This window comes from Centrocercus urophasianus, unplaced genomic scaffold, assembly GCF_019232065.1.
Source record: "Centrocercus urophasianus isolate 14NV4802_14NV808 unplaced genomic scaffold, USGS_Curo_1.0 seq_15, whole genome shotgun sequence".
Taxonomy (NCBI): Eukaryota; Metazoa; Chordata; class Aves; order Galliformes; family Phasianidae; genus Centrocercus; species Centrocercus urophasianus.
In genome coordinates, this window is record NW_024884697.1 from 14,555,228 (window position 1) to 14,568,450 (window position 13,223).

The 13,223-nt window shown below is 40.5% G+C and overlaps 1 protein-coding gene across 1 annotated transcript in view; it reads left to right on the forward strand.

The window, feature by feature from the left end:
• The first annotated feature begins 11,553 nt into the window (after window positions 1-11,553).
• TBC1D22A (TBC1 domain family member 22A) overlaps window positions 11,554-13,223 on the forward strand; it is a 155,773-nt gene continuing 154,103 nt past the window's right edge. The window contains exon 1 of the mRNA XM_042815968.1: window positions 11,554-11,721. Coding sequence (XP_042671902.1) covers window positions 11,660-11,721 — 62 coding nt within the window. The 5' untranslated portion in view covers window positions 11,554-11,659. The remainder of the gene's footprint in view (window positions 11,722-13,223) is intronic.

Here is a 13,223-nt window from a genome sequence, read left to right on the forward strand (position 1 = left end):
GTTTACAATCCTTAGAATCCATAGTGTCTGTACGTGGACCAGTGTTTCTTAGAGCAGTGTGAAATCCCAACCCGTAGGTTCAGTTTCTTCCAGGCCTTGTGTATGCATACACTGAGCTGCACCTGTCAGGGAAAAATCTATAGCAGCACAGTGTAGATGAGCATCAGAAAGGAAGGCTGTGTGGAAAGGGAAATATTCAGAGCACCAAAGTGCCTAATGCTGGCTCATGTCCCCAGGACTCCTAGGCCTATAAGAGATCTCTCAGGTATTGATCCTTATTCCTTGGGATGAAAGGGATGAGCGATTCCCCTGAAGTTCACAGGAGTTGATGGATGCTACAAAAGGCTTTTCAGAACAGCTCTGACAAAGTTGCTTTCTTGTTTCTTCTGTCAGAGGAAAAGATCATACAGCTTCACTGTTGAAATAAACAAAATAGCAAACTAACACTGAGCAATTCTCTTCAGGTGAAATGAATGCTCAGGTTGCTCTTGCACCACAGAAGTGGAGAACCCAATCTTCCCATGTGAAAAGTGGGTTCTGCTTTGTTTGGGTTTAAAGAAAAAAGTTAGAGAGGATTTTTCACAGATGATTCAGAAGCTTTTAGAATTCAAATGCTATAATACACAGTATCAGTATATAAAAGCTAATCTAGAATGTATGTGAACTCTTCAAGCTATGCAGCACCCCAGAACACAAGGATGAAACAGGGAACATTTTTGATAGATTTGAGCTGAAGAAATGTGATAGAAGCTTGACATTGTTGAGCTTGCCTCTTCCCAAGGGATATATGCTTCCTATGATAACATCAATAAGCAACTTCTACTGCAACAATTGAAATAAGTTCAAAACTGCACAAAGTACGGTGGTTTTATCAACCAGATCATAAGCAGACAAATAATGCCAAAAGTGGCATACATGTCAGCAGAACATGAAGGGATGCAGAACCCTCTCTTTTCCCTCTTTTTTTTATTTTTATTGAAGCTTATTGGAGTCATTATTTTCCTCCTCAATTACAAAAGGAAACAACTTTACAGAAATAACTGCCTTTGGGTACCTAAATCCTCAAATTGGATGATACAGGATGTGGGCCAACTTCTGCTGAAGCCAACACTGACTGCAGGAGAGGACACAAACAGTCCAAACAGTTTCACCAACCCCTTTTAAGCAGTTTTACTCAAGTTGCATAATCCTTGACTACTATATACTGACATCCAAAATGATGCTGCTTTAGCACTCTGAACAACTCTAATCTCCTCTCAGACTCATTTCCCAGCTGAGAGCTGAGCTTGCTGCAGCGAAGATCCCTTCAGCTCAGCTCCTGGCCTCTCACCACACTGAGACATGGAGGCACATGGCTGTGACGGCCCGTCCCAGACAGGGAGAAGTGGGCATGGCAGGCAGCAGGCGGCTGAATGGAGGGCTGGAGCACAGGGGGCTTTAAACGCACCTCCTGGGAGGCTGCAAGCCTTCACACCGCAGCACAGAGCTTCCAAGTACATGCAGCCATTCGATGGGTGACTAACTGTAAGACTTGTTTGGAATCAACAGCAAGAAACAGCTAAAGCCCTTTCCTCTCTTCCCCACTGAACTAATTGTTTGGATTTGAAACACTTCTTTTGCAAATACACTATTGAAATACCTGACAGATTGAAAACTAACATGGATAGACGGTGCAATTTTTCTTGTTATCTCAGGCTGGCAGACACTGTTACAGATGAATCAACTCAATTGCTCAGCAGAGAGACAAATCGGGTCGCTAGAATTTCACACCATGGGAACTGCTTTGGAAAGTGTTCCAACTATCAAATATCACCATGGTTTTGAGCCAGCAGCTCCTCATCAAGGTACTGATCTTTTGCTGGCATCATCGCATCTTGTTGAGACAATGACACCGTTTTCAGTGGAGCCAAGGGCAGCATGGCACCTTCCAGGTGTGCCTGAACATGATGAAAAGTGCAACTAGACATGGTGCTGAGGAACAGCACTGGCTTACAAAGCAGCACATATTTGCCTATGTAAAGTTAGGTACTGACAGGCTGCTGAACCACTGAGACAGCACTAAAGGCAACAATGCTATGGAAAACTCCATGGACAAAACCAAAGTCTGCTGAAGTCAGTTGTATCCTAACTCCATCACTTCTTAGCGCTAGATGAAAAATGACTGCTATTTCTCCACCATGATGGTTTTCTAATAAATTTTACTGGTTTTGAGCATGTTGCCAACTGCTGGCATTGAAATAAAGCAGATACTTTCTACCATTGTGCAATGTGTAGCAGACGGAAAATTGGAATACTATAAAGGACTCATAAAACTGCTGCTGTGGTGATTTATTCCTTCACTGCGCACAGATGTTCACACTTCAACTGGCTAATTATTTAAAAGACAGGAAGAAATTGCTTGAGGTACCCTCTGCTAAGGGAAAGGCCCAGATTCACACCACCTTTCCTGAAGCACGTTGTAGAAGGAGCCTTCTCTCCTGAGTTTCCTGCCTCTTTCCAAGACACAATACCTTCGAAAACAGCAGCATAGATCTTAGCTGGGCTAGAAAATATGGCTCTATTTCTTCATCTACACAGGTATATGAAAGCTGATCTTTAGACAGAGCAATTGAAGTAAGTTTGTTCCACCAAGTTTCCTCTTGCCACAGAAAAAAACCACCAATGTTCTCGGAAATACTCCAATAAAACTACATTTTACTTCTATGTAGCACTAAATATCTGTATCAAAGTATATTTATATACACATACCATATCTAAAACAATGTAATGTAGCTGTTTATTGTAGAGTGTTTAAGTAATACAACCCACAAGAGAGATGTAGTAAGAAGAAAGTCAGAAGGGAATAGCTCTGAGAACAATTCATAGGTTTTAAGGCTAGAGACTGTTTTGATCATCTTCTCTGATTTTCTGCTGGGAGAACATAGATTTTCAAACAGTAAAACCTCAATCATGCCCAAAGAATTGTAGCTGCACTACAGCACATCTTTCAGCAAGACATCCTGTCATGACTTAAGGAATTTAACTTGTGGAGAAGCTCCTACATCCTCTGCTGAATGATGTAATGCCTCATCTTTCTGCCCATAACAGTGGGGCTGGAATCATGTGGCCATTAAGGCCCCTTCCAACTCAGACCAATCTGTGATTTTCAGTGTTCTGATGGCATTTCCCCCTTAACTTCAATTTCCAGATGTTAAATCATGCTACGACTGCTATCTTCTAGAGCACTGATTGCTATTATCATTATGTGCAGCTCTTAATTTTTGCCACCTACAAATATGCAGCACCAGTGATTTTAATTTTTAGGGCATTAATAAGAATGCTGGCTAGCATTATCTGAAAACTGGTCCAAACAGATGGGTACCACAGACAAATTATTTACAAAATCCATTTATCATAAACAATAAAGATGGCATGGGATCAGTTTGATATTAGTAAGATTAACAATTCTATCATTATTATTAAAGTGGAACACAAGTATGGTATGACATCAGCTATGAGTTTAAAGCTTTTATCAGACAATATTTATAAAATTTGATTCACTGATAAATATATATATGTACATTTATGTCTGTGCTATAAAACAGACAAAGATTTGCTTGGTAGAAACCTGCTTATTTTACCCTTGGCTAAATCAGTTAGATCCTACCTCTGTACGAATCTTTCACAAAACAAAATAGAAAAGGAGAAAACACAGAAGTTTTCAGGATTCATTATCATTTCAATATTGCTCTTTTTCATGGCTCAACTCTGTGGCTGACTTGCAGAGTTGGAGAGATTTTTGAAAAATGATGCATAACCTTTATTTCCTCGGGCTACTTGTGAAATCTTATTCTAATGACCGTGCATACCAGAATTATTACCACTGTACTTCAGGATTTCAGTATAAGAGATTAATCCTTTGAGCTCTTTCTATTTAAAATGGCTTTAACTTCTGAGGAGCTGCCTGTGATTGCCTTATCATTTTCCCTTCAAAACTCAGAGCTTCTTTGGTGGTTTTACGTCAGTATTCTTAGTTCATTTCTGGCGCTAAGATTGCCAGTCCTGAAACAACTGTCAAGATCATTCAAGTGAAATTGCAATTTTTCATTTCAAGGTTTAGAAGCTAAGCTGTTCTTTCTTTTATTACTTTACAACATGATGATACATGCTGTGTTATACTAGGAAGTGATATGAATAGCAAAATATTTCACTCTCCCTCTTTGAGTTTTCCTTTTTCCCCTTAGCTGAAAAGCTTCAACTATTCCTACTTGTTTCAGAAGAGTAACAGCCTCTAACTTACATTCAGGTAAAAAGAACAAGACCATGTAGGCTTTTTTTTTTTTTGCTTTTTTTTTTTTTTTCCCAGCAAAAAATTGAAATCTTGGTTAATATTTATCATCTTCTGTCAGTGGGTGCTTTGGAAATCCTAATGCTAACAGAGTAACCTCTTGGATAAGTGGCAAAACTTCAAAACAAATGGTTAATAAATTATTTTACCACCTTTATCATATTTTATTTCATCCCAAAACTCTGGAATTACTGTTATTTTCTTTGCAGTATAATTTTGCTTATGCCTCTTTCACCAGTGAACAGCATTTCTGCAGCAGCTCTCAGTAATTATTTTCTACTGCACATCATGTTAGAAGGATCCTGCTACTAAAGCTCCAGCTCCAATATATTTGTTATACTCATCACTCTTCTAAATATTTGCTCTTCCTCAAATGAATGTACACACAAATCACAGAAACAGCATCAAAAAGTTCAAGCAATAAAGAACAGCTAATGAGACCTAATATAAACATACCTCTGAAGTAGCAAATTCATTCCTCTTTAAGGAAAGAAAACATGATTTTGATGTAACTCACTTGACTTGAATAACAACTATAATGTATTATACTGAAGATATTTTTGGAAATTATATCACATACAACAGCAAATTTATATTCTGTTCTGTATTTTTCAGCTACCTTATACTGTCTGGAGTCACTAGAATACCAAAAACATATGGAACACTAAAAAGAAAGGAAGAAGGCTGTTTTCAGTTTAAGGGTACATTTCAACTCCTACACAGAAACTCAGAAATGGATTGAAAAGCAAACTATGAAACTTCTAGTACACATTTGGATTAAAGAGAAATTAATTGAGAGCAAAAAGTGGTTGAAAAGCATGGGCAAGGCTCTGTTACCCTCGAGGGATATCACCAAAACCTAATCCCTGACATAGACCCAGAAAACACAGAAAAGGCACTAAGAGTGGCTTTGAGAGATAAAAGGTGAGGTGTGTTTGAATTAGATATAGAGGTCTGAGGAGAAGATCCATGAGGAGTTTCAAACGGTGCTGGTGACAGAGCTGGATGGCCAAAGTCAAAACCAGAGGGGAAAAAACAAAACTGCAGCAATCAGTCGATCAGTCGTGAAGACTACCAGAGAATAAATGTTTGCTGTAGCTCTCAGGATAAATTGTAGATAAAGATTAACACACAGTTTGATGTATACTAACACCTGAAGATATCTGCTGGAGATAATCCATCAAACATGTGTAGTACCATGTCTCCATTATTCTTAGGCACCTGGGGAGAGTTACAGATTCACTGCTGAACAGCTTTTTGACCAAAAAATGGAGGGGGACAAGCAAGTGATTGCTGCCAGTGCCATGCCAAATGCAACATCTCTGCATTGAGCCAACTTGTAGGTTCAGAAAAAAATCTTCAGGATTCCACCTTTTGCATTTTCATCTGCTTATTTTTCACTTCTTACATTAAAGCAATAGTAAACAGTGTTGCTATTCACTGGGACTCTGAGAAAAAAAAAGTGGATGTGTGTGTTCGAATGTATGGCGTACATATGACTTTTGGGAGATGTTACTGCCTATCTCCACATCAATCTGCAGTTCTACACAGGTCAACCAGCACCTCTTAAGTTCTCCCAACAATTCAGGAAGATATTTTAGCCTCGGGAAAAATCATCTAATGCCACAATGATTTTCCTCTGCATCTTGTTTCGATAGCAAGCTAAATTTGCAGAAACTGATTTGAAATCATAGAATCATAGAATGGCCTGGATTGAAAAGGACCACAGTGATCATCTAGTTTCAACCCCGCTGCTATGTGCAGGGTTGCCAACCACCAGACCAGGCTGCCCAGAGCCACATCCAGCCTGGAAAATGTATAGTTTAAATAAAAGAAACCTCTATCAATAATGAACAGAACCACTGTGGCTCAGAACCAAATATGCAATCATTTAATTCTCTGTTTGAAGTTCTGTCATGGTGCAATGCTGTGTTTAAACCTTCACCATATGTTCTGAAGGCATAATAAGGTGGAATTTCAAGGAACAAGAAGTATCTTGGAAAGAGAACTTGTCACTTTTGCCAACTTCTCTGTCTCCTACCCAAGATTTAGGAAGAGCCATCCCTCCTGAGTCACACAGGCCTCAGCACTGCATTGCACCAGCACTGCGGGGGGAGTTCTGCGCTCCAGGCCATGGGTGAGCTCACCGCTCAGCTGGGGTGCACCCGGCAGCCAGCAGTAGTGATCTGTGTGACAGATAAACCAAAGCAAAATTAAACACCTTCACCTAAAACTGCATCAAATGTAAACAGGAGTGCTGTCACTAATTTTTTAATGAGGAAAATATTTTTAAAGCTACCCACATCTTCCGCTTATCCAGAAGAAGACACAGGAAGACAGACGTTTACCCAGAGACAGACAATATTTATTTATGCTCTCTGCAGTTTCATTACTTATTTCCCAGTTACTTGCGAGAGAGTGTGAGCGTCAGTGGCAGTGTAGTTTGAAAGTCTGTTCCTCACTCTCCTTCCCCTGAAATCTTGCTCAATTCATGTGACAGAGAAGGCCATTTACAGAGAAGAAGATTACAAAACCCTATGATGACTGTCTGCCTGTGACAACGACTCCCCCTGGCCATCAGTTCTCTCATGGTGATTCCTTTCTCTTTTCTTCCTCTCTGATTTACTTCAACTTTCAGTGCTGCTCCCCTGGTTGACCTTTTCTGCTGCATCTCCCAGATCACATTAGCTGTGTTTTTGTCCACCTGAAATGCTTGTGCTTCCAAGTTTTGAGGGATTCATGCTGACAGCCTTCACACAAATCCTTGTGTCTTAGCTTTCACATTTGTTCTCTTTGTTTGTCCCTCTTACTCAGAATACTCCCAATCACACACATGAATATTTCAGCACCTTCTTTTATAGAAGGCAAAAAGATATTTCTTTAATTAATGTTTCTTCTTCACGTGCACTTTTTCACCATGAGGTTGACTGAACATCCAATTCTGCTACTGAAAAATATGTTACAGAAGTCTTTAATGGCCATTCCTTGCTACATCAGAGGACTCTACTAGAAATTTAGTTTCTTTACAGGCTCAAAAAGCAGCACCATTCAGACTACTGAGTCTCTACCTCTGGCTTCCCTTCACCTTTGGCTACACATTCAGTACTCCTTTTGCCATGTTTTCCTATTTTATTTTTTTTACTTTTCTTGGATGTAGTTCACTGCAGTAAGCAGGTGCTCACCATGATTAGGCCACAAACTTTGGCTCCTTCTCTCACATCAGTGCTCCTGAGAACAGCTCTACCTTAGGAAATGATTCCATTATGCTTCTCAACTCCTCCACCACGTTCCTTCCTTCCTGTTTTCATGCCAGACCTTTTGGCCTCCAGTAGCTGGACCCTATTTCTGATGTGCCCTCCTGTCACTTCATGTGTTGCTGTGGAGCTGATGTGGAACATAAAAATCACACTAAAGGAGTTTTCTCCAATGCACTGCCACCTTTCAGCAATATATTACCATAATATTCTATTCCTTCAAAAATATATATATTTTTTGCCACATATCTACATTTCAAGGTTTCCTCTGAATTTCTCACTGTCTATCCACATTAAATCAATTAGAGACAAAGATGAAATCACTCCCGCTTCCAGATCATCTTCATTGACCCGCATTCATTGTTCAAAATGACAACGTTTACTTGTCATTTTTGGACTTTCTTATTCACAAATATACCACCTTTGCTCAGATCTTGCTGTTTCTCCCTCTGCACAACTACCTTTTTCTCCCAATCCATGGGCCCAATATGCCCCTCCTGACCCTCCTGTCATGCACTCTTTTTCTCTGCACTGCGCTGAAAGAACTGTTGTGAACACTTGATTTACTGGACATTCAGATCCACATTTAGATGCGGATGTAACCTCTTTCAACCCCGTCATTGGCTGTCCTTCCTCTTTAGCATCCCTTTGTTCTTTCTTTCATGGTTCTCTCGACTGCTTCTCCCATTTATCTTGTCTTGCCCTATATTGTTTTGACACAAGACACCGAACCCTCCAAGATTGTTGTCTTGTTTATATAACTGGCTTTCTTTCTTTCTTCTTCTTTTTTTTTTTTTTTTGGTAGAATGCTGTTCTTGGGTTAGTTTGCTCAGCAGCTTCACTTCCTCTGCTTCCTCCATGACTTTTACAATGAAGTAGATGGATGAAATGGTTAGACAGAAGGGTGCTCTCATCAGCCAAACAGGAAGTGTGATCAGGCACCACAGAAGGCACTGTGTGTTATATTAGCTGGTTAAAGTTGGTTAAAGCAGTAAAGACATGCAGAAACCAATACTTCGATATGGAAGTGACTAATTTTTACTGTTTTTACTTTTTCCTTACTGATTCAAGTAAACAAGACATGGATAGTAAGAGACATAGTATTGTTAGCTCTTAAAATAAGTCATTTCAAACCTCACCTCAGTGTTGCATTTACATTATAGCATGTTGCTGACACAGCAATGTAAAGATAAGCATGAAAAAGCACACTCTAGCTTAAACAACGTAATCAGCAAATCCTCCTAGCGCCTACAGAGCTAAGCTATCAGGAGAGTGCTCTTGTCACCTTAGATAATTTTCTTTACCATCAATCCACACTTTTCTGCGTGTCATGAGGAAAGCTGTACAGTATACATGCTGTACCTTCGCAGAAAAGCCTACCAGCGTAAGCACACCAGCACAGCTAGATTTCCTGAAGCTCTCCACAACAGAAGAGCTGGAAAACAAATTGGTGCAACTGAATGCCCTCTGAAACATCTGTTTGTATATCTCACCAGCTATCACAGCAAAGAATAAACATATCAGTCCACTCTTTTCTCTAAATATTGCTACTGCGAGCTGTAACTCTCGTAATTTTTGACCAGCCAAGAACACAGGTACATTTCTATATTTTAGAACATAAACTTCCTGAGCATCTTTATTTACCAACTGTATTTAGTGACTTAACTCTGAGAAATGGTCCCCAAAATTAAAGTAAATTATTTTGATAATTCAAGGCATTTCATTCCAGCTGAAAATAAATTACGTGTGGAATCATTAAGAGCTCAGTTTTGAGATGGCCCACAGGACTTTCAGAGGAAGCAGATCCTTGGAGAACCAGTATCCTGAATCAGTATTTTAAGGATAGATACTTCTAATACAATATTCCATAAAATAGTTCAGAATACATATATTTATACATAAATAGAACTTCTGTATTACAATATAAAGGTACAAGAAAGAAATCAAACTGAATACACTAATTTAAGCTTAACTTATGCTTAGCCTAAAGTACAGTCCTGCATTCTCATTCTGCTCTACCATTAATAACACTTTTGTCGATGTGGACTCCCTGTTCTCCACAATACAAATGTAGCACCATCTGCACATCAGAATTATCTGAAGTATTCAGTTGAATAAATCAATGCAAGAGTTATTTGTTTCTGGTACAGAACTTTTCACTGCATTGAAAACTTAAGAATAACTTAACATAGACATACAATTAAAATGAAATAATGCAGTGAACTCCATGCTGACTTGATTCAATAAAATCTCCACTTCTAAAATGAACCAGAAGTTCCACATGGTTGCACCCAACTGACATAAAAGTCAAATGGCTTTGCATCAGCATTCAGGCCACGTTTCACAAAGATTATAGATGGCCTAGGCTACCTATCCTTAAAATAATTAAGTTCCCTTTAGAGAAATATCAATAATGAGTAAACACAGTTTCAGTGAGAAACATAGTTTTAAAATCCATAAAATTTAAAATCCATTTAAAATCCATATTCCATACTGCTTATGATAGAATATATATTCTATGGATTTATCATGTTTTTGACTGCCACAAGCAAATGTATTGCCTTTTTATATTCTAACAGTAATGGATCTAACACAAACTTAATCTTAGACTAAGCAAAGTTCCACTCCTGACCTTATAGGTTTCATTTTCACAGTTAAAATGCATGGTTCATATTACACTATGCTTCTTGTGCACTGCATTAAAACTGCTGATACTCAAGGTCACAATGCATTACAAAATGCTTACAGATCCATAATCTCTAAGATGGATCTTATTTAAAGGACACTAGTAGAGAAGAGGATACAATCCATTGCAAACTCATCTATAAGTAGCACTGAAATTACTGCAACATGCAGCTTCCACTTATGACCAAGATCTTATGTGATTTCCTTAAGAAAAATTGTTGTTAGCTCTTAGGAGGTAGATCCCAAAGCAGGCAGAAAACTTCATTATTTTTTACTTTTAATAACTTGCATTTTCTTTAATAATTTGCATTTTACACACACGCTGAAGAACAAATGCTGGGTTACAAGTCACACATCACACTACCTGCCAACTTTGTTACGCCAGAACATCCCCTGCAGTCACTGACATATTACGTTAGTCTTGTGTAGAAAGCAGCAAAAAAACATCTGTAATCAGTTTTGTTTTCTCAGGAGTCATGGTCCAGAGTAACATGGAAATATGCCAATTTTATTTGCAGAGGTGAGGATTCTCTTAGGATCAAGAGAAAATCAAAAAGCAAGCGAACAAATGGTGTTACAGTATTAAATGTAAAAGCCATGACACATTAAAGCTTTCCCTCCAACCTCCCCCCACCCAGAAGATAAATGGGTAAATAATTGTATTTACCAACTATGCATCTGAAACCAAAGGAAATCATGATGTATTTTAGTATAAAATAACAGTAGTTCTAATTTGATTGAAATGCCCTCGCATCTTCACTTGATGTGGCCTTCTGTCATCAACTTTTGCAATTCTTCACCAAGAGAACCGTGAGTTACTCCTCATACACATCCCAACCCAAAGGACCTGAAGCCTGGAAGCATCGCACCCTAAGCACTCCGCAGCAAAAGCGGTCTTTTGCCAACACTTCAGTTCGCAGAGCCAGATACCGTTACGAGTCAGTGCCCCACACACTCAAACACGGTGCGAGGGGTTCACAGGAAAGGAACAAAAAGGCACCGTGACGCCGGCAGCCTCAGCCTAGGTTTCCTCAGCGGCCCCAGAACACACCTAAACTCCCACACCAGCCGTGGCGGCAGCCGCCATCGTGGGCAGGACGAAGGGCGCCGCCACCGGCCGGACGCTGCCCCGAAGGCCCTCCGCACCACCCGCCACTCCCTCGCTGCCATTGGCCCGGTCCGACCCACCCGGCAGTATTCTCACTTCTGGTTGGCTGGATTCTCCGGGTCTCCTCGGGGGGCGAATGAGGAGCGCCGTTGTTTCCCGGTCCCAAGATGGCAGCGCTCAGTCCAGTTTCTGGAGAAGGGAACTGGGGGGAGTGAACCCTGAGGGCGCGGGTCGGGGCTGCCAGCCGGGACGGGACGCGGGGCCGGGGATGAGGTGACAGCCGCCATGGCGAACGATGGGGGCAGGAAGCAGTTCTGGAAGCGGAGCGGCACGAAAGTGCCGGGCAGGTGAGAGGGACGGTGGGAAGGCCGGGGCTCTCTCGGGCCGGTCCCGCCGTCGCAGCTCCGGAGCGCAGGGCCCGTAGCGCGGCGGCAGTGCCCGGGCCCCTCGGCTGTTCGCAGCCGGGTGCCCTGAGCTCGTCCCGGGTCGTCGGCCCCACTACGCCGCCTTAGGGCGTTCCGCGCCGCACGTCCGTTTGGTGCAGGGAGGCGACCGTGCCGTCACTGCCCTGTCCTGTCCGGGAAGTTGTAAGGCGTTTCGGTCCCACGGTCGTTCTCCTGTTGTCAGCTCAGTGCCCGATGTGTGTCAGGGCGTGCGGTTTTGTTTTTGTGATCGGAGATCGCTAGTGGTCTCGTATGTTTTGGTTGCAGCTTGTGTTGGAAAAACAAGCTGTGAGTAAACGAGTGAGCTGTGTTAGCTGAATTTGCCTGTCTAAACACCCCGAAAAAGGTTCTATGTGAGAAACTAAGGAGCTGTAGCTAAAAAACAAACAAACAAAAAAACTCCAAAAAAATCTCCCCACAGCACAGCCTAAAAAAGTGCTGACTTGAAGAGTGTGGTTAAAAAGGAGAACTAAAAAGTCACTTTTGTTAATGGTGGGTCTGTAACAGCAGCTTTTCTGTAGTCCCGTCCCATATCTTCAGTATGCTCACATTTGTAAACACACTCTGTTTGAGTAGAGGATGAGAAACTTTTATTTCTTTGTTATTAGCCAAAGATTGAGATTCCAAAGTATCAGAATAGAAACCTTAATGTTTTCTTACATCTCTGAATACAACTTTTTATTGTTGCAAATTAACAAAAGAACATTAAAAAAATAGTCCTGAGCAAAACTCTTTTCTTTGTAGCAAAGAGTATGCAAAGTTGAAAAAGCATTATTGGTTAATGATGGTAAGAGGTTTTTTTTGCAAAAAGGAAGCTTGTTCTCTAATGCAGGCTCAGTTTGTAGTTCTTAGATCTTGTTAAAATTAGTAACTTCTGTACTTTGGTGATCGAAGCACAGGATGGTTAACAAGTTCCTGTTTTCTTTATGGATTTGAGTAGTTGTGCCTTGAAACTAAAATATGACAAAAAAGCTGTAAAGTGTGGTTTCCTGTGTAGTATTTCAAAATATTATGGGGCTCTTCTCTTTTCTCCTGAAGTGTGATGAGCAGAACCAGCTTTTCCTAGGTGAAAGCTACCAACACTTTCTTCCATTCAGCAATTTCTAGGGAATATATTTCCCAAACTCCATTAACTCCTTTAACCTTTGTAAGAGGCTGAGATTGCCCATTCAGATGTTTATTTAACAGTGGGGCTCCCATCCTGGAACTGTTTTAACAGTGGAGTAATTCATTTTTCTTTCATCCTTTCTAAAGGATGAGGTGTATTCTCATTCTCAGATAAAGATAATTTACTATTTATACTGTTTTTTGGATGGTATAGAGAAATAATCTTGCTCATCCTTTAACTTCTACTGTCCCTTATCCATAAGCACAAACTGGTAGTAGTTTTGTTTATCTAGTTATAA